Consider the following 27,452-nt stretch of genomic DNA (forward strand, 5'->3'; position numbering starts at 1 on the left):
TCATCCCTAATAGGAAGAGAGAATCGATTTATCTATGGATCATCATAATTATTTGAGGCACGCGTACAAAGAAAAGAAAATGTTTCATTTTGGTAGAATCGAGATATACATCATTTGTCTTTCGTTCCTTTATTATCGTCTCCTCGCATGTGCACCAAAAAACCGCATGCACGCAAACGGGACATAAGAGTAATTTAAACGAGAAAAAACAGAATAGAAAGTATTGTACGGTACGTGAACGTTATTTAGATTATTCTACATAATTCACTAATTTTAGACCTTTCACGAATTCCAACAAATTATATTCGTTATATTTATATCGTCGTCAAAGTTATCCTTAAGCAAGGATTTTGTTCTACACTTAGAGCTTCCATTTATATTCAGATTCTACTTCTTAGCAGCTTGTGATTGAATGAGCTGCTGTTAGATTAAAGGAAGTTGCATTCGCCACATTGGACTGTCGATTCGTTGCAATTAGAATGATCAATTCTACTGCGTAAAATGGCTACTTGATCTATCTACGTACTTAAGCAGTGCAGTAATCAATTTATAGTTGTTAAAAAAATTTACTCGAAAGACTCTTCGCTCGTTTTTAAAATTATCGATACAATTACGATTACGATCGTCATCGAGATATTCGATCTTGACACGATTCTGTATTGACATGTATTGACGTAGCATCGTGCAGCAGTGATCGCATCTAATATTTATTAGACCAAGCAGCGCAAGGTTTTGTATATTTAAACGCCTTGTGACGCGTAAAAGTCAGAACGGACGGGATTCCGTGGAAATTCCTTGCCACTTTGGAGCAAACATCGCGGAACTAAGAAGAAGATAAAATCTGAGGATCGGTCGACTGGCTGCATTGAAGTGCAAAGCAGGAAACCTCGAAGCTTTACTGCCGCTTATGCAATTGACGACGTTACTGCCGACTTCCTTGTAGGGTGCACGGTTGCTAAACTTCGACGTAAACTTCATGGTTGCCGTCCCAGACGTGACGTTTTTCATCGGCTCGACGAATCACGTTTCGTTACGTAAGGTCTGTTCGCGTTCGATGGCTGTTCTCTCTCGTCGACTTCTTAGCGAATGCTTATTTGTATCGAATTCCATGCTACGATAACGGATATACGAGAATTCACGGATTTAGAGGATTTTACTCAACTGTGAATGTAGAATGAGAAACGTAGAAGTTACATAGGGCGTTCCATGTGACTAGGACAAGCTGTAAGTACGAAACGATAGAAGATTGAAGAAAATTTCATAAGGAAAAATGAAATAGTTTCGAATAATACACGACCTGATGTAATTTGCAAGCGTTGGCAAGATGTTTTAAAGATTAGATTGCCACTTGTGCGTCATTTAGCATCGTCGAATCACCACATCGTTTGGAACCGTTCAATTTTGCTTAATGAAATTCTTTTCTATCCTTCGCCGTTTCAGGATTATAGTTTGATCCAGTTACGCGAGCCACCCTATATAGCCGAATAAAAGAAAGCTCGAGCGAATTTGCTAAGAACCGGATTCGCGATTTGAACCTTGCTCAATCCATCAGGTGTCACTATTGACGCAACATTTCATTTGCAGTTTCTTTTTTAGGCTGTTTACGTTATTGAATCTTATTCACTAAGGTAACGATTACGAAAGCGAAGTGCAAGATTTCCTAATACTTTTCTCGTTACGCTCTCTTCTTCTACTTTGAATTCTGTATCATGAAACTTGAAGAAATCGAAGCACATAAATATTTACAGGATTGTGATAAATTATTCTTTTTCAAATTATGGAAATCTCTTTTGCGTCCCTGATTTACCGTATCACGAACTTTTTTAAAATATCTATCATTCCAAGAGATGTTACTGTGTCAATATTTATGCCAAAACGATATATAAATTAGTTTCTTTTTACGATTTTCAATAATATTTGTATGCTATTTTATTGCTTATATCGTATCTTTCGGTGACTTTTCATTTCACTGTCTAAAATTTAAGGGTTACTGATTTTCATTGTAATTCTTTTTGAAGAAATTATTCGTCATCCTCAGCAATAAATTTACCACACGCGTTGCTACAAACATCTAGTTTCTTCAATTTCTTGCGGTTAAAAATATTTTGCAAATGTTGCGATGAACAACAATCAGATAGCATTCCGTTGGGTAAATTGGACGAATCCGATAATTTCTGTACACTCTTCACTGACAGATTGAAGATTAGTATCAACTTGTTAAAAAATAAATTATTGACCAGTTCCAAATGTTTCTCTTTAATTGCTGCATTTAATCGATTCGACTGAGAACAGCATTTATGTAAATTAAGAGTTTTGTTATTTAATTGAAATTTATCATAAACAAGTCACTTCCAATTTCCGATACACAATGGAGCTCAATTACGATAGGAATCTTTCGAATAATATTCGAATAATCAGTTATAGAAAAAATGATACTTAATTTCAGATGTGAATTTTGTCTGTGTATGTGAAAATTATTTTCGATTTATAGCAGCTTAAATTGAAGCGCGAATGTTATTATCGAAGAGCGATGAATGTAGAGAAGAAACAATGATTTGATTATAATATTCGTAAACAAAGATGGTTCACGAAACTACTTTACCATTTAATAGATAGATAATAGAAGTTTCGAATAGCATTATAACACTGAACGGAAGCCATTAATTCCAAGTCCAACATGAACACATAGACTGCAACATGAAACTGCAACTGAACTTATATGACTATTAAAGTTCCGTATAACTTTCTACAGAAATTTAAGGCGTTTAAATCAAATCCACCAGCAATGAACTCCAAGTGATCGATAACAGTATTTTCAGCTCGAGTGAACATGAACAAATTGTTGCTGCTGAATTGAAGTTCCGTTAGAATATCTTATTTGAACATTTTAATTATCCATCTAATGAAATTGGTAGATCGATAAGTAAAACGTTTAAACAGGAGATTTCAATTGGAAACATTTAAGTATCGTTTGTAATAACTTCTAATCATACACACATAGTTGTTAAAATATTGGCAAAATTGATCTGTAAAAGGTATCGAAGGTGAAATTTCATCACACGTAAATACTATCCCAATGTTATTTTGTAACCATCGCAAACAACGATCTTTCTATTTTTTATTTAATATCGCATAGCGATGAAACATTTAAATATACATAGCGTTCGTTTAATTCTATTCATCTTTATTGATTTAAAGTGAAAAGGATTAGTTAAATTTTACCGGTAATAGGATAAATCTAATTTTCTTTGACGATAGCTTTCAAGAGTTAATCTAGCAGCTAGTTGCTTATTTTCTAATATTAAAGCTTTACGTAAATTTAGTTTAGAATATCGAATATGTAAATTGATCGTGTCGAAAAGGTTGGTAACTAGATCTTTAACCACGATAAAGAGCTACTTTACAAAATACCACCACCGAACTGTTAATAGCTTAAATGCACAAAGCTTCGTATGTGCTCCTACCGTAGTTTAGGGTATCTAAGTTAAATCCAGAAGCAATTAATGCAGACTAATAACGGCCACTTTGCAAAATGTGATCATCTAACTATCAATAAACCGATCATCACGTGTCAAACTTTACGTCCAACTTGAAGCATCCATATCAAATTCCTCAATGAGTTTCGATCCTTAATTGTTATTTATACGGTGCAATTTCAGTTGTACACCTTCGCAACGTCAAATGACAATTTCTTACTCGCGCTTCTTTTAGCTGCATTTACCAATTTTTAGCATTTGAAGAAGAAGTTTAATATGAAATCCTTTAATAATAGAAAAGCACGATCGAGTGCAAAACGACCTAAAGAATGCTGTAAGGTAAAGTTGCAAGTTTTTGAACTGCGCGAAGTAACTAAAATTGAAAATCACATTTATAACAAAGACTTTCAACTCCACTTGTAAGAGACACCGATAATTTCTGATTGATTCAAGTATATGTGTTCTGTGATTCATATATTCTCGCATAGTCATGTATTTAAAAGCACGTACATATTCTCTCTCTTTCTTGGCTTCTTATAGAAAAATAAATGTTAAGATCTGTGTTACGTGCAGTGGCATTTAAGACGTGAAATTTGTAGTATTATGCCGTCTTATTTTTGGAACACGCTGTTTAAAGATTCCAAATTTAAATGATAAACAAATCCTTATTCAAACTCACATTTCACGCAAACTATTCAAACCACATTGAAGAGGTTGCTGCAATAACTCGAGTAAATCAACGGAAAGCATCTCAAAATCGTCAAGTCACTGTTTCAACCTCCCTATAAATTCGTAGTCAAATAACGTTCCTAATAACAAACATTTGCGCTCTTGAATACCAAACCTATACCTCTCTTTTTTCTTCCAATAAATATAATGCAATTGAAATATCGAACCTGTCTGGCCTTATCTCTATGAACTTTTCAATTTCTCAACGTCTGAATTCAGACAACCGAACTTCTTAATCAAATCAATCGATCGCAATCCTCGAATCTACCTCGTTCTACCCTACCACTCAAACCACCATCGATCATCACCCGACAAATTACTCATCAGAATAACGCCTCAAAAAAAAAAAAAAAAAAAAAAAAAAGGAAGAAAAGTAAACTCTCTGCTTAACTTAAAAATCTTCGTTTTCAATTAACCCATTTCCAACCATCGACGATAAGTCGTTTACCCAATCCACGTAAACATCACTAGATCAATTAACTTGCTCTAGCTCGGAACATCACCTCAGAACAACTATAAAATACCGCAACCGTCCAACAGGTCATGACATCTTCTCCTATTGAGCATCGAAAGCACGAGTGTTTCGACGAGGTTTGCGCGGTTGGTTGCCTAAATAGAATCGACTGGAACAAACTGGAAATCGGTTGGTCGTCGTCGAACACAGTCCGCGAGCGATGTAGCGCACGGACAAGAACAAATCATGATATCTACTCGTACGAAGCATCGAAAGCACGAATGTTTCGTTCAGATTTTCGCGGTTGGCCGTCTAAATAGAGTGGACTGGAACGAACTGGAAATCGGTTGGTCGTTGTCGAACACGATCCGTGAGCGGTGTGGCGCGCGGGCAAGAAGAGAAGCAGGAAGCGTGCAGAGCTACCGTCGCTGATGCAATTGACGACCTTGCAGCGACTCCCTCCGGGCGTTCCGCAACACGAAGTCGTGTTTGGAGTCGGCAGCAGGGGAAAGAGGCGGTTACGGGTTGGTCGGACGCGACAGAGAGAGGGCAAAAGCGTCGGAGAACGACAGGCTGAAACAGACACACGAACCACACGGAGAAGCAAGGAGGGAATGGTCGTGAGTTGGAAAGGCAAGTTGAAGGAGTAAAGAAGTAAAATAGGGAGAAAAAGAGGGAGACGGGACGAGAGAATACAGGGTGTCGCAAAATATGTAGGAAAATTTCGAGGGTACAGGAACGAATCGGTGTATGTCAGTGTTACGTTAAAAATGTCTTATACCGTGCAAATGGGGATATTTATTTGTTCGTTGCCAAAGGTTTCAGTTGTCGAAACGGTTTATTGATCACGACATAGTCGTTTTGATATAGCTACAGGAGCTACGAATCCTGAATTAGATAGGATCATGGCACGTCGGTTGAAGGATTTGGCAATGAAAAGCTATTTGCGATCCACATAAATCATTCTTAACGAATAACTGACTTGTACTTATTGGCTTTTAAGCTCTCAATTTATAAGATCGATTGTAGGTACCGAAAACATGAGAAATGTCCATTAACAAGAATGTCGTTTAAGGCTTATTTTTCAAATTATGTGCAACGCTGTTTTTTCGTTAGAAATATATTAGCATAAGAAAAGAATCTTTCTTCGATCTTATTCATATTCTTCGTGTTTCTCATTTTAATGTAACAGTCGAAATCCTACCTGTATTCTACATCGGTCAACGAAAGTATCATTTGAACACTTACCATAAGAAACTCTGATATATTGGTGTATTGTGTGTCCTCTATAAAACATCTTGAAATTTCATTGACACTATGACGAGACACAACTATCATAATTGTATATATTGGTAAATTCTGAAAGCACTCTGGAACCGCGCCTATTCGTAAGTATCAAGACACAGAAAAATATGGTAAAACCTGTGACAGACTATTAGGAAATCGTCGTCAATCCTCGTTTAGCTCAGACTGTAATGAATCTATAAGTTCAATGTTGCAGTAAAAATGCCAAAATCATGTAATAAATTGAAATATGTCGGTTTTGTTTATATTCGTATCTACGTATTAGATATCGGATTATAGGTGTATCTGTTAGATATTCTGTTATTGCGTTATAAACGTTGTGAATGCTGTAAACAATTCCATACGTCGGATTCAAACTTTAGGGTATTTGATTCATCTCAAATTCTTTCAACGTGATTCAGATCGAAGAGTTGTATAGATGCTAACATATTATCAATTCATTAGTTACCTTCAAAATTCTTATAAACAGTTTTCACAATCTCATGTTATGTAGTTTCAAGTGTTATCCCGTACTAAATCAACATACGGATGTCCTAATATTAATGGCCAGGGATGTACACATATAGTAATTACAATACATTTTCTACAAATGTATGTTTAACAAAAATATATCATGCACATAAATATTAAGGATGGTTCCACTGAATATTCAAGCTTACTAATATAATGAATAATTAACTATACATGTACCTTTATGACCTCTGTCTGAAATATGTACATCCGCTAAATATCTTGTTTTTTCTATGTAACGTACATTTTCAGATATGTTTCAAACTTGATCAATGTAATCGTCATAGCCGAATCTCATTACGACGTTAATGAAATTCCAGAATGTTTCGTACAAGACACGTACGTGACATGTTCATAAAATATCTCTACAAGTAAGCAACTGTATATGATTTGTTTCGGTTGGTGGATCTCAAAGTCAGAAACCTGAAGCGTGAATGAGACGGAGAGAAAGGTTCAGTCGCTGATTCATTGATGCCAGCACATTTCTACCGTAAAGTAGTAGAGTAGAGTTTTCCATCGTTTTCTGATTTCGAATCAACCCCATAAACGTTACCCACACATTCTGTGACACCCTGTATAAGAAGGGGTAGGGGTCGAGGAAGAAAAGGACGAAATCGAAGCAGTAGAAAAGGATAAATAGAAGGGACGAAGAGGATGAAGGAGAAGGAAGAGGGGGATGAGTAAAAAACGAAGGGACGAAAGAAAAAAGAAGTGGAGGAGGAGGAGGAGGCGAAGGAGGAGTCAAAAAAGAGGAGGCAAAAAAGCGTGGAGAGGTAGAGAGACGGATGAACGGAGAAGGTTGAAAGAGGGTTGCATGTTAGTTAAAGAAGGAAACGACGAGGTGAGACAGGAAAATGAGGAAAGAGAGAGAAAGAGAGGGACGAGCTTACGCAAGATTCTCCCGCTTCTATATTTACTGTAAGAACCGACTGGTCTCTCCGGCAGTTTCTCTTTGGTATCCCCCGACGAGCCAGTTTTACGCTTCGTTTTCATGATTCATTCCTGTCCACCACGTGGCCCAGTCGACGACGCTTCCCACGACGGGCTACTTGTTCGAAGAACGACCGCGACGACTTTGTAGGCCAAAACTCGTTACCCGCGCGTTGAGTAAATTGCACGAAATACCGAGAAACTGATGAGCTCTCCCAATGGGAGGCTTCGACCAGCGATCTAGCCAATTTTTCGTAACATGATCGACGGACATCGCGGAGACAGGCTTCGTCCTCGTTATTGACGCTAATCAGTAATCTAAATTTTCGTGATTGATTGGTAGTTTGCGCGAATTTATTTTGATTACCTTTTACATAGGTTTTATGTGATAGTTATGAATATAACTATGGTAATAGGTTTGTTTATAGAGCGCATTATGGAGTACGTCTTTTAAAGGGAATTATAGTTGTAATATTTTTAAGAGGAACTTTAACTTTGCGAGCGTCATACAAGTATTTACTAAATTTATGTTTTTTCAAATTTGTTAATTTGATTGTTTATGCTTCGGGCGACTTTGTAAAAACAATTTTAGACTTGTTTTCTGTTGTGGTTTCATCTAAAAAATTGAAGGTATTGTGCAGCAATTAATCTTGTAGGACATTTTCCGTTCTGCAAATTTAATTACTTCAGCTAAATAATTGAAAACAAGTTTATCCAGGAATAAATTGTAAATTGAGGTCTGGAGATTTTTATGAAATTAAAAAAGAATTATTTACTAAATAGAAATATATTTTACGAAGATCGTATAGAATTATGAAAGAAATAAATCTCGATGAGATATCATAATAATAATTAGATATATTAACTGTCGATGCTGAGATGTTTTAGAATTAATAATTGTTCGTAAATTTTTCAAACTTTTATGTCATTATCTTTTCTATAACAAATGTTTTGCCTTTCACAAATCTCGGTATAAAATTTGATATACGCAATATGGGTAATAAATATTAACCAACGTATATTGCAAGATATACATTAGCTTGATACGTATGCTTTTAATCAAATTAAAATTTTCATATCTTGCCAGAGCGCAGAAAACACGATGCAAAACAATATTTACCTTAATAATTCAAGAAACACGAAAGCTACACGAAGAATACAGCTTAAAATAACTGGAAAATTTCTTTCTCTAGTAAAATAATTAATACTTTGTGAGTAAGTTTCATACCGTGCCAACAAAATATTAAAAAGAATTTTACATAATTATATATCTATGCAAATAGGTAATTCGTAGCCATGGCGAACTATAAATAAACAACAAAAGCATTTGCAAAGTTCAAGACAGCTATTAAAACAGTGTGTTTTAACCGGGTTTATTCCTAAGTGATTATCATGCATTTGCATATGGAGGAATTCTTAATAATCGCTTTAGGTACCATTAAATTTTTCAGTTATGCATATCATCTAGGTTAAGCAATGTGGAAAAGAAACGAGAGCATGTAATAAAACTTCATGTACTCGTTCGTTAACCGTGCAATTTTAAAACCGAGCCAGATATTGTTTTTAATTATCCGGCTAACATAAGCAAAGAAATATGATTATACAATATATCGGAGAATGCGAATAAAAAGCCGACTCGAAGAGACGTTCATAATTACGCGAAATGTTATCAAAAATAACTTTAATTGCTTTGACTCGATGAAACAAGTGCATAATTATTTTGAACCGTAATCGTACTAATGAAAGAACAATGATATAGATAAAAAGAGAAAAACAGAATAAAGAATATGCAGATAAATATATGTTGGAAGAAATCCCGAGCAAAATTTGATTTTCTACAAATATATTATGGAACTCTAAATAATTCATTTTTCATTTCTGCTATCAGAAAGTAGTTTTAAATCGAAAATCATAAATTCGTACTATGTTGCTTTTTAAGTTCCTAAAATTTTTCAAATTGTTCAACATATAAATGACGTTGTTCTTGATTTAATTATTATTTTATTAATACGATCATTTACTTATTTCGAATAATAATGGCAGGAATACAGTTATTAGTTAGTATTAGTTTTAGTTAGTTATGTGATAATTAACATTCGTGTATTTAGTGTTCATAATAAATAGGTCAACGTAAACATTTATGCGGAACTACGGGATTATTACTTTCCCATTCAATTGATTCATTCATCAAACATTTAATTGAAATTCATATATCAAACTCTGAATTTCTTGATAATTTCGACTTCAAATGCCAAACTGTACAAACAAATTCATCCAACACTTATACCGCGTTGAGTGTATCCTCGTTCTCGTTCCATCACGAACTAAATTCAACAAATCAAAATTATTTTAATAAGACTTTTTTCGATCGTAAAAGTGCAATTTTCATTGATTTCTCTTCTCCGTTTTTAAATAAAATTAATCTAGTTATAAATAACCTGGTATCTTCGATTTCCAATCTCCAATCACATAATCAAATTCAACAATAATTAAAAAATTAAAATTATCTCAACAAGACACTTTGCAATCACTCTTCCATTACTTCAAACAAAACTTTACGTTATTTCTATTCCCCGTTTTCACACTTTATACATCAAACTCTAGATTTCTTGATCTCCTCAATTTTCTATTTGCAACCACGCAATCAAACTCATAAACAAATCCGATTTAATTTAAAATTCTTCTCAATAGCAAAAACAAAACTTTCCTCGTTTCCAAACAAAATTTACCATCAGCCCTCGAATTTCTTGGTTTCTGCGATTCGCAATATTCAACTATACAAACGCATCAACAATGGATCCGAACAAGAGTTTCGAATCAAACATTGTTTTCCTTCGATCACGAAAAATGAAACTTTGATTATTTCAGATAAAACCTTCCTTTCTTTCTGCCGATTTTCAAACAAAATTCACCATACTTAATCATGCTAATCTCTTTGGAACGCAAAATTCATCCCCCCTTGAAAATTCGACAAAAAATTACGGGATAATTTTCCATCGTTGATTTTCCGAGACAAGCGAAGAGGTAGGTAAACGTTCTATCGCGAGTGACTTTAACAATCGATCGAAATTAATTCAACTGGCGATCGATTCGCGAACAGGTCGATGTCGCGGCGTGAAATCGCACGGGAACTCGTCTTAATAAGTTTTTAATTCGCGGAGTATTAGCATCGGTCGGCCGGTTTTATGGTCGGTAAATTATGGTTTCATTTATTCAAAAGGTTGAACGCGTGAAAGGCCGCCGGCTCGGTACTTAAACGAGCTATCCATATTCCGGTGCACGTATATTTTAAATACCTGTATAATTTTCGTAGTTTCGGCTTGGTTCGCCACAGAACGCTGAATTAATTTCAACGGAACGAAATTTCCGCGTCGACTTTCGTCCCTTTTTCCTCGATGAAACACACGCGTCGCCTGCAGAGGTATGATTTTCCCGATTTTTTCTCGCAGAAATCGTCGAGCAGCACGCGTCACGCATTTTTTCCTCGATCGTAGTTTCCCTTGGTTTTTTCTTTTCGATTTTTCTAATCCCTGCTGTTTACGGAACAGTTGAGTTAGGAAGAATTGCTCGGCAAAGATCTAACTGCTGTAAATATCGACCGTAAGCGACAAATGATGTTAAACAGATTCAGATTTACATGTGCACGTTTAATTCTAAATCTGATCCAACAACAACTTCCGATATTTGCAATTGTCGAATTACCGTTAAACGCGTTCCTTTCAGTTGCCCTAAATATAAAAAGTCCCGTTGCAAATTCCACATCAGAGAAATTCTAAATGGAAATTTCAGTAACGGAAAACAAATGTCAATTTCGTCGTGTCATTTTAAATGACACGGTGTTGTATAACAGGATTTAATCCCCGTAATATTTTCAATCTTCATTGTCGTCTAATAACCACACGTGCGTGGCTAATGCGACGTTAAAATCTACGAAAAAAGAAAGATCTCCGAGCTTTCTTCTTTTTCTCTAATTATAGTTGCATCAACCGTTCGCGCGAATTATTATATGACGACGCAAGAAATGAAAAGTTAGGATTGTACTAAGTTGGCTGGAATGTAATGTCGGCTTTTGATTAAATTAAGAAAACCAGTCTGAAGTAATTAATACGTCACGGTTTACGACGAAATTATTTTATAATTTAACATTAATTAATAATAAATTAAATGATATTAATGTTTATAAAACACTTGATTCACGTTCGAACTTAACAGTCCGTGTAGTTCGAGCAATTTTATTTGTATTTTAGCAAAATTAGACATGGAAAATGACGAAGCCTGTTCTTAGCTTAATCATGTTACACGTATTTGAAAAATGTGTAAATGTAATTACCTGGAATTCTCTTTCATCTTCTCTGTTCTACAGATACGACACCATGACATTATAATTATTATCAGTCACTGCAAAATTATTCAACTAAGGGAAAAAGGGAAATATAAGATATTGGTTCCATCTTTTCACGTAATTTAATAATCCTCATGTTGATTTATCATATATTTATCTTCTAAATTCTCCTCAACAGCGCTTTTTATATCGAATTGCTATCGGTAGACTCTTTCATTGGAGAATAAAATTTTCTATCGTTAATGTGATATTGCATACATAATTCATATGTGATTTTCTCTTGAGAAAATGAACTAATTTTATGCCTCGACTCTCCTCAAGTCTCTTAGGTCCCAATTCTGCAAATTACAATTTGATCGTGTCTTATCGCAATATATGGTATCTACATTGGTTTTATAGAAATTATCCTACATCGTCTAACGTTGGTTGCTTTTTGTCATTTTTTTTTTTTCTTAAATATTTTCTTGTCTCTTTGAGAGTTTGAAAATTTTAACTCGAATCGTTCGAATTGTCGTATATGTTTTCTTTCGAGAGGATGTAACAGGATGACTGGGAAAACGGAGAGGATAACGGCAGGTGCTTTCCACCGGCGAACTGTTCGCCGAGGACGCGTTTGTTTGGGAAACGTCGATGAAGACGACGTGCACGGCTGAAAGGATTAGCTCGTGATCCGACGGTTGCCAGATGAGAAGTTGCGAGCGAGCGTCGCGGCCCGACGGTCTTTCGTCCTTTGTATTTTGTCGACCATGAACTCAGTGATAGTATCTTTCATCTTCTTTCTTTTTCAAATGTCTTCATCTATTTAACATCGTTCGCCATTTATTGGTGTTCATTGTAGATTCTTTGAACGCAGTATGATTTTTGTGCGCAATTTTTCTGTGGTTAGGTTTTACAGTTATGCGCTGTGATATTGATCGGATATTAATTTTATTTTTATTGAAGTAATTTAAATATCTGTGATGACGTTATTTTCAGTACACTCTTATTTATAACTAGGAAAACAGCTGATAATTAGTTTTATTTATTTTAGACAGACAGTAGTCTTAAGAAATTTTACAAAATGATAATTGGATACATAATAGTAATGATTTCTTTGAATTTTGGTGATGATGTTTATTACTGGATGTAGGAGAAATGCGGAGTCGGAATTGAGGAAAATATAAGCTAACGAATGAAACGTACGAAGTATAGTCTGTTATTAGGCTTCTTTCGACAATAATTTTCACGTCAATTTTAGATATTGAATTTTTATATTGAGTAGTATAGTCTTATCTCTTTGAAAAAATTAATGGGGAATTATTTGAAAGGCAAATTAAGAACTTACGAATAGTTTCTTTTTAGAAAGTATATTTTTCAGGAAAACATACCATCATTTTCGAAGTTCATGCTTTTATTGCAAATTTCATATTGTTAAGTATTTAGTTTTTGAAATATTGAAATTATAAGTCGATTTTAATCCCTTGTATTACTTTAACGGGTAATTTAACATTTAACATCATTTTCTTGCAAACGATGATTTCAATAAATTATTTCATCGAAGTCAACTTAATTTCCATGGAGAGCATATCGAATCCACAAATTTTGCATGTAAGCTTATCAAGTTTAGCATACGATGTTTCGTCTGCCTTTTCGATATTCTATAAAACCTTGAAATAATCTAATGTTTAATAATTAATTATTCGTTCTAACAATCTCTTCATTTGTTTATTCTAAAAAATTCATACCTCTAAAAATTTCTAAAAAAAGAATTATCTTCGTGTGTGACTATATTTTTCATAAAGGGAACGACAATAATTGTGTACGTCTTATTGCAAAAAGAGGAAATTCGAATAAGTGATCGATAATCGTATTATGAGATTGAAAATCAGTTTAGCTGTAAAATACCGGTGTAAACCGATGAATAATTGAGGATTGCAGTTTGGCGTGAAAATCAATTCTAGTTGAATAGACTGTTTTGCCTTCGTTTCTATGCTGTTCCGTTCGATGCATACAGATTATTTTATCAATATTATTCATCGAAGAGGATTAAACTAGCGAGCGAAGGTGGAAAGGAAAAAAATAAATAAATAGCTTTGCTTTTACTTATCAATTGGCGGCGTTTGTCGAGGGAATTTTCGAAGGGCGGCGTTGAATAAAATTTTCAATTTCAACTGATGAATTGAATTGGAAAACGAGACAATAAAGGAAGTTTAATTTTTTGTGAAAAAGTTCATTGATAATACCGCGATTGAAATTTCCAAGTTATTCATTTATTGGATAACGTATCATACACCTATCGATGACTTTTTAATTTAATTGAAGTTCAATATGTTGCGGCACGTAAAAAAAGATATTCCACGGTATGGAGAATGATTTTTATGCCCCTTCTTTTTGATTGGGTCAACATTTTTTTACTCAAAAGTTTATTACGTTATTAATCAGCAATCGCTTCTTTGCATAAGAAAATGGAAAATGGTAATTATACATTTATCCATAAAATACAAGATATAATATAAATCTCTGTCATAAAATTTAATTCTCCATGGTGTAATGTTCACTTACGCGTAGTTAATTCTGCATTGATAGAAAAAACATTCGACGAAATAAAAAAATAAAATTCATTTATAAAGTGGATTAAGTAATACGTGATAAACACTCGTCAATTATATTTATTCGAAAAAGGTATGCGATACAAATGGATCGAAATATCTGACTCGTTGAAGAATACGATGTTATCAAGTGGAATTACAGCGTTAATAAATTAATACAATTCTCGTATCTGAAAACAAAAGCAGTTTATTTATATTAAAATGTATAATAACATGAAATACATTGAAAGTACACATCGTGTGTTTCCTCATTCAAGAAATTTACGATCTACATAAATTTAAAAAATTCCTCTTTCATTACGAAATATGATATTATCGATTAAAATATCTAGGAGTCTCATTGTAAACTCGTATTGGAAAACAATTATTGTAAATATATGTACTTTAGTAAATTTTCCAAACAAGACTAAGATTTAAATGCGCGCCCAAATAATTTCTCATTCGTTGTAAAATATTAATGTAACGACCCATAAAATTTTAAACAATTCGAGAAATTTATACAATTTATTTGTATTAAATAAATTCCAAGTAAAAATATCTACCATCTTATTTGCTAAATTCATGATTTTATATACTGCGATTACAATAATTTAGATTATTTGTTGCAAGCATAATTTAATTTAACTCGGGTAAAATATTAATTTTACCGTAGATGAGATGATAGTATCGATTAAAACGACATTTCGAAAATTAAGCTTCGACGAGGGAAATTTTTCTCCTATAAATATCTTTCTTTTGAATCTTTAATTTTTATTGAAAAAGCTTTCGAGTATTTAACGAACAGTTGTATGATGCATAACAGTAGAAATAATTAATAAGTATCAGAGAACTGTTTCAAATCTTTTGAAACTCTAGAATAATAAATAAATTAGGTTTGACATAGAATTAAATATTAGACTTACTACAGATAATTGGTAAACATTCGTTAAAAAACATACAACCGATTTTCTCGCTGACATACACACCATCCACAATTGGCGAGCTGAATATTACACTTGTGCAAGTGGAGATATTAAACATTTGAATTTAATCACTGTGTTTCTATTCAGAAAAATTGATCCTAAATAAAAGTTGATCTCATCTTGTATATATTATAATAGATCTTATGGATTGTACGCAGTCTGTTCATCTTTGTATATTAAAATTTACAAATCTTATAAATGCATAAATATTCGCAGTTCGGTTATGACTTCACTCTCGTTTTCGTGACTTGAAAAAAATACAATAAATTCTTTACAGCAACAAACGTAAAATTCATTATTTATTATTATGAGATTTTATGAATTAGTTTATGAGAAATATCAATGAACTACCTCACTATCATTACGATTCTCACCGAGTCAGTTAATGACAATTATTTACGATTAAATCGATTCAACGAATTTCTTTACAATTTTTTTGAAAAACGCGCTATATTTTATCAAATGATCGCTATTGGGTTGGCAACTAAGTGATTGCGGATTTTGTCAATATCACCTAATGACAAAATCTGCAATCACTTAGTTGCCAAGCCAATATAATGAGAAACCTAAAAAAAAACCTCTTGCAGGGAAAAATAAATAAATTGGAAATTTTCTAACTTCTACAACCTCGAAATCGACGAATCGGCGAAAATCCTCTGATTTCGAAGCGAAGCACGATCGCTTTAAATACTTAACATCGCGTTTGACGGAGAGTTAAATCGCTCTCCCGGCAAATCCTTCAATTGTCGAATTAACGCGGCACCGAGTACCTTGCGGCCGGGTTTAAGTTACGCTCGTCCTCCGCCTCGACGCATCACGAGTAACGAGATTACCGACAAACAGGTAAACGCGTTCTGGATTCTAGTTAACGCGTAAATAGGTTACAGCTTCGTGGCAGTGCTGCCTTGTTTTATCCTTTCCTCCTTCTTCTCCTTCCAACACGCGTAAACACCACTGTCTAAAATTATTGGACTCTGAACTAAGTCTTTGGGTTTATCACGTTAAAGGAACTCCTTGCATTCTCCTTTAACTCAAATCTGTCTATTAACCTTCCAAAGGGATGAATGGTGGAAGGTAATATTACACTCGAAGATCATAGAGGAAAAATACGTCGAACGAACAAGAATTTAAAAATCGTTCAAAAAGTTCACTGAGATACATCACACGTGATATAGCATCACACAGATCACGTGTTACATTTTCTCGCTACACAATTTAATTTATTAATTAACGATTAAATACTCTATCGAGCATCCCCAAAGCTACTGACACCGAAGTCCACGATAGCGTTGCCTAATCTAAATCCCAACAGGTTCGAATTAAACGGAACCTCAATTCGCTTCAATCGTTAAGCAATGTTGCACGAAAGCTGGCCAAATCGCGGATCTGGGCCATAAAAGTCTCGTTCCAGCCGAGAAGTTATTGGTCGTGTTGTTCGGGTCGTCGCGAGGTGAGCACAAAGAGCGCGGCGCGGAACGACACGACGAAGCTCCTCGGAAACAATAGCGGAAAGAACGCGCTCGCCGGCCATAATTCCCTTTACTTTGTGTTGTGTCACAAAGTGCTGGACGATATAAATGTTTTCATAGGCGGTGAACGAGCCGAGCTGAACGTCTGTACGACGTTCACGCGAACTTTACGCGGACGTCGCGCGTCCAGCCCCTATAAACGTTGATATCGCGACATGACATTTCAGCGATTCAACGGGACAAAATTATTTTACCCGAGAAATATTAATTTTTGTTAGTTTTATTGGATTTTCTGCTCTTTGGTTTTACTATATATTTTATTCTACAGTTTTGCTCTCAATTTTTATATCTTTCGGTTGAGTATTAACCTGTTGTCTGGTTGAGATGGCTGTCTGGTTGAGAACAGCTCATAATTTTTATCATTCCACACTATTTCGTTTTGTTTTCTAAGTTTCTACATTTTTAAGGAACTACAAATCGAATTGCGATTTATTCGTAACGATTGTTTAAATGGAACGTCTTAAAGAGTACAGTTTAATAATGCTGATTTCTAATTTAATGTTCCTTATGGTTGTGGAAAGTGACGTTTAAACCGTGTTTGCGCATTATAGATTTTGTACAGTGTTCGTGAATTGGAAAATTAAATTACAGAGAAGACTGCACGACGCAGCGCCTGATTTTCACAGAAACCATAGGATTAAATCATATAAAATCATATAAAATTATATAAAATAGCAGTGAAACTTTTACCAATTCGCAGCAATCCATATAGTTTGGTTTGAAACGGCTAGATTACATTCGTTCAAAAATTGATTATTCTTTACTGTTTCGGTCATCAAGAGCCATCAAATATTTACAATTTTTCGGTACAAAACTTGCTGGACCAAATATTGTTCGTCGGTTTGCAGTTTACACGAACCTTGCAAGCCGCATCGTCCAGCTTTGATCACCAGCTTAAAGCCTGATTCATACTAACGGCCAAACGTACGGTCAGATCGCGATCAATCAAAATCGAGGATTTCACCGAGGCGTTCACAGCGAAACCACCAGAAACAATCAAATCTCGTCGCAATGTCTCTCATTTTTATTCGTTCGCTCGAAGAAGGAACAATATCGTTTTTCGACTGTACTTTAATAAAAGTCGCGTTAATTTTAATCCAGCAGGATATTGCGTTACAAATTATTACAAAGAAACGATGGTCCTCGATATATCGAATTAAACGCTCGTCCTTCATGTTCCTTTTCGAATGTTGACCACGGCCTTTTGATGGCTAACAAACCGACGCCACGGTCAACAGATTTTCATTTGACTTATTACTGCGTATGTTCTCATTGGATTACGCGTACGTGTAAGCGATTTGGATCGATGGCTGATTCGCCGAGATCTGACCGTATCGTGGTCGCTAGTGTGAATCCAGCTTTAATCAAACGATAAAATCAAGATCGTCCTTTTTTCCCCCGTTGGGCCCCGCGATAGAGACCGTTGCCCGTGGAATTAATGTCGGCGTTACTCACGCAGCTATTGACCTCGTTGCGAATCCCTTTTGTCTCGACGATCGCGAGACGCGAGAGGATCGGCCGAGTGTTTTTTAAACGCGGCGCCCGCTGGAAATTCGACGGAACGGAAGTGGATGGCGCGAGGAAAGGGACGCTGGTGTGCGTTGAATATTATTGTGACGGTTGAATTGTGCTTTGCGCGGAACGAGTGTTGTGTGGGTAATGGTTGTTAAATTGTGAGGCTGGAATTTTTGTTTTTTTTTCTTCTGCTTCTTTCTTTTTTTTTTTTTTTTTTTTTTTTTGATTCGTGGATGGATGCGTTTGAATCGAAGTGAATGGAGTCAGGGAGGGGACGTTAACGCGCAGTTTAAGTATCTATTGTGTTGTGTTAATAGGAAGATATGAAATGTGTTATTAATGGTGACGTTAATAGGAGGTAATGCGTTGGGTTGAATAATAAGTTCGTTTGCATTTACTTAAAAGAGCATTTAATATCATTATTTTTAGATATCAAAAATTCACAATCAAGAATGTATATATTATTTTGTTTATTTTGTTTCCCGTAAACTTGTTAAATGGTCTATTTACTCCGTCGCTGTATAACTCTTTATTTTTTTTATTATAACTTTTTTTTTCAATTGTTTAATAATTTCTTGTGGAGAGAATTCTCTCAAAATTCAATTGAAAGCTAAAAGTTTTCTTTGAACATTCGAAAGTTGCTTTTATTTATTTAGTATAATTAATCGTTCGAAAGAAATGGATTTCAAAAGACAAAATTCTGTTAATTCAGCAAATGTTTCTCAGTTAATTTATACGAGTTTGAAATATTGCACATGGTTTTCGTTTTGTTTTAAATGCGAAGAAATTTAATTTCGTTAAAGCTATTTGAAATCCTAGCATTTCTCCCCTCGGATTTTTCTGTATATGCTTCATATTTTTGTAATATATTTAATATTATTATTAATTTTCGAACTAATATTTTCATATTTCCTCGATACATCACTGACGGTTCAACGAACTTATTATTCAATATAATACTTGTTTCTGAACAGATATTTTTATAAGGTTGTTTCAGGAGTTGTGAAACTTTCAATTGATATTAATAAATAGTATTAATAAAAATAAAATCACGTGCCTTTCGTTCTATTGTAGTTAAGACCATTTGAATTTTACTCTGCAAGTTGTGAAATTACTTCTTAAAAGAAATATTTCTTAAATATATAATGATGTACGCGTTAACGCGTATATCAGTGCAGGGTTGTAACATAGCAGCGAAATATCTATAATCTGACATTTTATCTGCAAGATTTCTCAATTCGATAGAGATTGAATTAGCAAAATGTATTTTAAATGGTCGTCAGCAGAGTAGAAAGATTCGTGATAAGTGGACTGCGGATGTTTCAAACAAAAAAAAATGTACAAACTACGTTATAACATGTAAAAAAATCTGCAAGTATCTGAAAGTAGAATACTCGTGATAACGTTTAATAAGTGAAACAAATCTCTATTTAAATGATGCAACTTCAACTTACAGTAGATTTATCGTAACAGCGAGGGTAATACAGTTTTAAATAATCGTAATCGCTATACACAATGTCCCAGTAATTATGGTACAATTGAGAAAGGGGTGATTGCATGTGAAAAAATGAATAAAATTATTACGTGAAAATATAGAGGAAAAATAATTGAGAGATACGTAGAGTAAAATTATCCATTTCATAGGACGTCTCGTTTCCAAGAAAATCAAGTTTGTAACATTTTTTCTTTCACGGTTTCGTTTCCAAGACATTCGACTCGTTTAATCAAAAAGTTGCTCGATACATCGATACACGCAAACTTGAGAAATTTTCAAATTCGATATTCTCGGAAACGCGACTTCAAATGAAAGAATATTGTTCCATGTCTTTTCTATTTTTTCATGTAGAATCACCGTGAATGAGTATCGACGATATAAATTTACATTCGTGATACATTTTTTCCTCGATGTAGCTTCTTATATTTATACAAAAGTTTTTTCTGAAATGTAAAGTGAGAAGATACGACTATAGTCGACTCGTTTTACAAATTTTAGGAAAGACGAAGGCGGTGCATTCCGATGCAGGCTGCAGCAGAACGTTGCCAGTCGCCTCGTCTTGGAACGGACAGGATGTGAACTGCAATGGCAATAATAATGGGGGTAACAACTTGGTAAAGAGGGAACCTTTGGCTTCGGTGCCTTGTCAGGTTGCCGAAGTTTCAACTTCTCTTCATGCTACCACCACTTCCGTGAAAATCGAACCTGTCCCACCGAAATCAGAAAATGGTAAGTTTTTATCATTGGCAATTAGTGTCAATTAGTATACAGTCGCCTGGAAAAGTCTCGGTACATTTTTATCGCAAAAGGGACATCTTTATCGAAGTAAATTATATGTGGTATAATAACATTTAACGTATATTTTATTTTCTAAGGAGGAATAAACAATGTGTTGCAAAAAACCATCTTTTTACAGAGATTAAAATTGTCTCAATAAAAAGAAATAATTGAATAAAATAAATCTTATAGTTTGTCGTTTGTCGTTATATTAAATGCATTAATATTGCAATGAATTTTTCTGGTATTTTATTTAAAAAAAAATAGCTTTTATATAAGGTGTATAAAGACTTTTGAGGATGGCTGAGAGATATCTCGTCTTTTGGGATTTTTTAAGGGCATATTTTTATGTGGTACATGAAATAACAGAATGAAGCGTTACGATAATGGTTTGAATGATAATATGTATTTAACAAAATGCGTGTACGAATTCTCGTGTGTGGATAGAGAGATATTTCTGAACTTTGTTCGTGTAAGATTTGAAAGCGATGAAAGTGAAAAAGGGAACAAGTTATGAGAAATGTGTGAGTGACATTCGCTGAATATACGCAGGGGAGTACGAATAGGTTTGACTACACGAATATAGAAGAATTTACATACTTGGTTGGACAAAGCATAATTTTCATAGTCATCTCAATTTGCTTTAGATAAATGACATTGGTAAAATTATCTATTTTTCTCTAGAACTCGTGAATCATATCTAATGTAACACTTGGGTAAGTTAATAAAATAAATCAGTAGGAAACAGTTTTATTAAAAAGAATTCTTTTGATGGCATAAAATCTCGCGTTTTATACTTCTCACAATCACCGCCGAACTAGATTTAACTTTCCTTGTCACATTTGTTCAAACATAATTGCTTCATTCGAGGCATTTTATGTGGAACTTTATCGCTAAATTTATCTGTGAAATTTGCGAATTGTCTACTGTCATATCGTCGGTATGTTTGAAACGTGAAGCATCTAAAAAATTGGAAATTTCGAAATATTTCAAGGAAATGACTCTAAACGTGAACTATCTATATTCTGGAATTAATAAAATCGTGCTATTTTATAACCAGAATGTCACAGTTCAAAAACTATTTTAATCTATCTTTTTTTTTTAATAACAAACAATATAATAAACAGTATTTTACTAAAGTTCCTTGAAATTGAAACCCCCTAATTCCCATTACCCGAATAGTAAAAGAAGAGAATTGTTTTCATCGCTAAATGATCGAGTATTTTCTTCGAGTTACTTTTAATTTCCTAAGAATTTTACTCTTCCTTGTTGTGCCAATTTTCCAACAAATAATATAGTATTTTCAAACTATTTTACTTTCTACGAATAACGTTTGTAATTATCGAAGTATAAACTTGAGAAACTAAACCAAAATGGGAAGAAAAAGATAAAATAAGAATCAATGAAACACATGCTATCAAATTATATATAACGTAGCTACTTGCATGTCGTAGTGCAAAGGGTTAAATGTGCAATTAATCGTAATTTATTTTTTTCACTTTGAATTTTTAATTACAAACTTATTAATGATAATTTTACTTATCCTTCGGTTATTATTTTACGTCGATCGTCGTTCTGTTTGTGCACTTACAGTTACATTTATTTATTAATACCGTTGAGAATTAGATAACTGAAAAGAAATTATTTTTTTCTTTTACAAATTGTTCTAATTTTATATATAAAATAATATGATCTATAGTTCGAACAGCAGACTTCTAGAATGACGCAACTTGCGAAGTTGGAAATTTTTTACGCGAGTTTGATCGTTATAATATTACCGGTGATTGATGATACACTGGCGTAGTTTTTAATTGGAGTTTTGGCAAGTTCGCGATGCACAGGTTTTAATGGGTTGTTAGAGGGAACGCAACGAAATCTTTGATTTCGTTTTGCCGTTGGTCGTGAAACTAATTTGAGGGCCGTGAAACGAGTTTCTTGCTCGATATCTGGATTCTGCTTTGCTTAAAGTAATTCCGTAAGGAGTTTCAAATAGAACTGTTCGTTCAATTCGCGTGGAAAGTTTCAGGTCGCTTCAACGCGCTATTGTATCCGCTCGAATTTATACCTCGTTAATTTACTTTGCTACCCTTGCTGCTTTGTTCGTAAAATAATCCATTTGATTTTCACGATTAATATTCGAAGGTGAGAGAGCGTATGAAATATAGCAGATGAATGGATAAAAGGGAACGGAATAAAATTTCAAAGAACGAAGGAGAAAGAGAGTTTAACTAGGTTTATTAATCCAATCCTATTTGTCGCAAGTTTCGTTACGATTTATCTTATATTACATGGTTAAGTAAATTTTGATACAAAGGTAATTTGTAAATAGAAAAGTTACTACTATCGAATTTTTTTATACGATTACGTGGATGGTTACCTGAAACCAGGTAATTATGGAAAAAAATTCATTTTTTCAATGCCAATAGTAAGTCAATAATTTTTTATAGCGAATATCGAAGCGCATCGATTAATGCATAAAAGAACGTACGATTTTAGTTAAAAGACTGTTAAACAACTTTAGCCGCAAAAAAGTTATTGCTGCCATATTATAGCCTGTTCTATGCTGAACAATTTTCGTTAATAAGGATTTCTCATATTTCCAAAGGCAACAATTTCAAAGAATATTCAACAGCTAATTCTCATCGGACCACCCTGTATGTATATTTATATATAAATTATAATAACGTAATATTATATACAGAGTAGAATTGTATATAACAGAGTAGAATTGTACGAACGTTCATGAAAACCAGTATAATAGCTCCAAAAGGAGATTTTCCTCAGAATTCGTAGTTCCTTCGAACCCTTTTCTTTCTCGAGCTTCCAGGAAAAAGCGATCGGACAGCTGTTGCTGTGCACACGAGGCGTGACGTGGTCGTATCGTAATTAACGATCGTAATTCAAGCTGCGTGTTATCTTTCGAGCGTCTTATCCCGCATGGACGTTTCTCCAAGACATTATTCAATAATCGAAATTAAGATCCACAGGAACGATATCCAGGGCTATTTCGCGTGGGTCTCGAGCGACTAAGGATACGCGAACGTTGTTAGCGTTATCGATTAGCGCAATTAGGACGGGAATACCTGAGTCGTGTGCCCCTGGCTGGATAATAGCGAGTTTTTATCAATGGCAGAATTTTACTGCGACGCTGTCGGGCATGTAATTAAGCGATTTACATTTGAACGGGAGGTCAGATCGTTTGCACTTATCGGAAAGTTTGCCTCGTCGATTTTCCACTTTTTTCCGCGACATCGTTGCTAAAACGGACGTGAAAATATTATTCCTCGTTTCGTGCAAGTGTTGTTTGAATAAGATTTTTTCGTCTTTTCTTTTCCTCCTGCAGGGTTTTGCACGGTGAACCGAGCAGAGTGCGAGAGAATTACAAATTTCTAGCGTTCAGGGTTTCGAAGTGGTTTTGGAAATACTGAAAATTGTGAAAAAAAGAAAAAGGAAGTTCAGCTTTCGATCGATTCTCTCCGAGGTGAATATTTGATGCGACTTGTTCAGACATTTTATTCTATTCTATGAACATTTGGTACGTTCTCGAAGTTCTCTCTTCTTTTGTTTTATTGGAAATGTTAAAATATTGTCAGTTTCTGGCGTAATAAACGAAACTCCACGTACGTCCTCTAAATTGGAAGTTTATTGACATTTAACTAGATTCTGACAGTCATGCATTTATGAAAAATTCAAAGGCACAAAAATACGCCGAACATATATCATAAACGGAAATGTACAAAGTATCCGGAGTATAGTACTGGCTATGACATTTTAATGGATGAAACAAATCTCTGTGTAGGTTTCGGTACTCTGATCGTATTCAAGATGATCATCGTAAAATGCATAAAATTGCACTTAACCTTTTGAAACTCGGATTCAACGAAACAAAATTCTATGATAGAGGCAAAAAGCGAATAGTTGTTAACAAATACATTAGCCATTATCATAATGTAAATATTAAATATATGATTATAAAATAACTAACTAACAGACAACGTGAACGTAATTTATGTAAGATAAGTAGTTCTTAAATATACTTCAGGAAAATGTGAAACGAGAATATAAGCGATGCTTTTCTTCAAGGTTTTAAATTAGCTCAATCAGCAGAACGAGTTCTCTATGGATATAAGGAATCATGGAAAATATTACGATAAGTTGGAATTCATTCAAAATATATGGTACGATCACGCAGGTTAAATATACACGGTTACTAAACTACGAAGAATTTGCGGGTCATTAATAATTTGAGGCACAAGATGATCATCCTTGACGTTCATTAGTAAGAAGATAAATATAAGATACAAACGAAGTATGAAAGTGGAGCATCACGATCGCAACACTAAAATGTAATGTCATTCGCGGAAACTGCACGCTTCGCTTTTACAATAAATTGTTAAATGCTAGTTTCGTCGACAAATTCGTAAAAATAAATATTCTTAAGATTTACATACAAGATATAATAATTTAGTCAATAGAGTATAGAACATACTTACATAATCGCAGAACGTAATGACAAAGCAACTTTAAATATAAAGTAAAATGTAAAGTAGTAGAAAATGAAGTATTTAGTTATCGCTTGGATTGCTTGGCCAGTTACTCTTTCCTACCTAAGTGTACGTTTCAAAAATTGTTATTCCATGAATGGTAATTATTATACTGTAAATATTTATGCGTCTGCATGATGTTTAAAAATGCAAAAATGCATAGAATGTAGAGGTAACTCACCTCCCCCCACACTTTTATATCTCTTCCTAAAGTCTGACTCTTGAAACTTATAGTGCTTTAAATTCTTGCGTAAAATGTTCGTAAACTGATAATATTATCTGTGATATGAAAGGTGAAAGTAAAAGAAAGACAATTTAATTGAGTTTCAAAATATATTTTATGTTTATATTTTATGAAAATAAGTCATCTCTGGAACATCGGCGAAAGGCCCTTAACGAAAATCATAGAAAGTCACTCTTTGGTAACATTTTCAGATCAGAAGTAAATAAACGAAGCAGATTCTTCTATTTATATACGAAAATCAGACGCATATTTTTTCTTTCACACGATGTGCACTCATCGTGTGCTTTTTATGAGATATAATGAGATTATAATCTTTTTTCGATTATCTTCTTTTAGGCTGTAGAACCATAATTTTCTTTAATCTTGTAACTTTTAACTTACATGTAATTTACTCGTGTTTCACACCAGCAAATCTAGTAGATGCTACCCATGACACCATTAATAGCTAGATGTATTCGTTGTGATATGGAAAATCATGAGGCGGTCATATTAACATCCTTTCTTTAGATAATACGGAAAAATGCGAGTATGTGTAGTATACAAGTATATCATAGAGTCTATAAAGTATTCTAAGTACACTATTAACTATAATGATAAAAAGTGAAGTAAGAAAAAAATAATAATGACAATGCGTGGAAGAATATTTAGAGGAGAAAACAAATCGTCCGCTTGGGTTCGATTTTTCCAATTCATAAAAATTTCCAACCTAGTAATCACAACAATTTAAAGGTCTTAATATATCACTAAGTCATAGATAAATTTTATACAATCGAGAAATAAAATCACGTTTCATCATAAATCGTGTTACAACAATTTTTTTGGACTTTCTTTGCAATTGCTTCTTTTATTCGGTCAACTACAACTTTACAAATTTCTCTCTTAAGAAAAGAGGAAAACTACGAATTTGTAGTTTGTACAGATTCGTATGTATGAACTTTTAAAGTATATAAATATTTTGAAAGAATATAGAATGGCAAGTTTCAAATTTAAATCGCAAAAAAATCCGCAGAGGATAGAGCAGAGTATATGTGCATGTATGTGAATAAAAAATTCGTGTCCGTTCAAAGACATGGCGTGTGCTTTCGAGAGTGAATATTGATTTTTCAAATTATTTCTTTAATGACACACGTCGGTTGGTTCGTACGATTTAAAAAGAGAAATGACAAGAAATGAAACATATATATCGGCTAATTAATATCTTCATTTACATTACCCGCGTAGCATGTCCGGGTCAAATGGAATTATGAAAAATCATTTGATGAAAATTTGACGATTACTTTTTGTAAGATTATATCGTCGCATTAGCTAATTTCAAAAATTCTAATAAATTGTATTCTGTTTGCATATAGAAATCCGAATTTTTCGGAATATTTCGAACTTTTCTTTAAGTAGAACTCATCATTATACTATTTTTATAGATGTTTGAAATAATACTTCTGTATTTGCATAATATCTGTGTATTTCAAGTTACCATCTTATGTATAATTAATATTTTAAATAATTAAATGTAGAATATGTGTTTTTTAATTAGTTATGTATATTTGTAGTGTAATAACGTAGAAGAACAATCTAGACGAATAATCTAGAATTGTGTTATTTTTATGATACCCAACGTTTCATCTGACATAATTTACTCTTGATTCTTATAATTACTGATTTTTATATCTTTATTACATTGTATCTTATCTGCTATTACATTATTCATTCGCACAGTTTCATTAAGAGATCTTACAGTACAGATTGGCATAATAATAGTAAAAATTCTTTAAAATATCATGTGAAACATTATTTATTCTTATATTAAAAGATTAAACAAGTAGATACATTTAATAAACTTCATACAGTTAATAAAATAAAAATTCACAAATGTTGTTCGCAATATATACAATTGCCTGCGATATTTTGACTTCAAAGGAATACGAATTTGAAATAATAGTAAGATACGTGTTTTCGTACAGAAAATTCTTTCTTTGCTCGTAACTTTAACTTTGGTGATAAAACTGTAAGAGAGATACGCTTAATATTATAAAGAAAAAAAAAAAAAAATAAACG

General features: G+C 33.7%; 1 protein-coding gene across 5 annotated transcripts in view; it reads left to right on the top strand.

Moving 5' to 3' along the window:
• The window catches only part of wge (BAH domain and coiled-coil containing protein winged eye), a 360,478-nt gene that overhangs the window by 266,889 nt on the left and 66,137 nt on the right, over positions 1-27,452 (top strand). For 4 of the 5 annotated variants that reach the window (XM_076621851.1, XM_076621843.1, XM_076621855.1 and 1 more), the window contains one exon: positions 20,334-20,564. The exons of the other annotated variant lie outside the window; for it this stretch is intronic. In XM_076621851.1, coding sequence (XP_076477966.1) covers positions 20,334-20,564 — 231 coding nt within the window. The remainder of the gene's footprint in view (positions 1-20,333; positions 20,565-27,452) is intronic. 5 annotated transcript variants of the gene reach the window in all.

Source organism: Bombus vancouverensis, chromosome 1, assembly GCF_051014615.1.
Source record: "Bombus vancouverensis nearcticus chromosome 1, iyBomVanc1_principal, whole genome shotgun sequence".
NCBI lineage: Eukaryota > Metazoa > Arthropoda > Insecta > Hymenoptera > Apidae > Bombus > Bombus vancouverensis.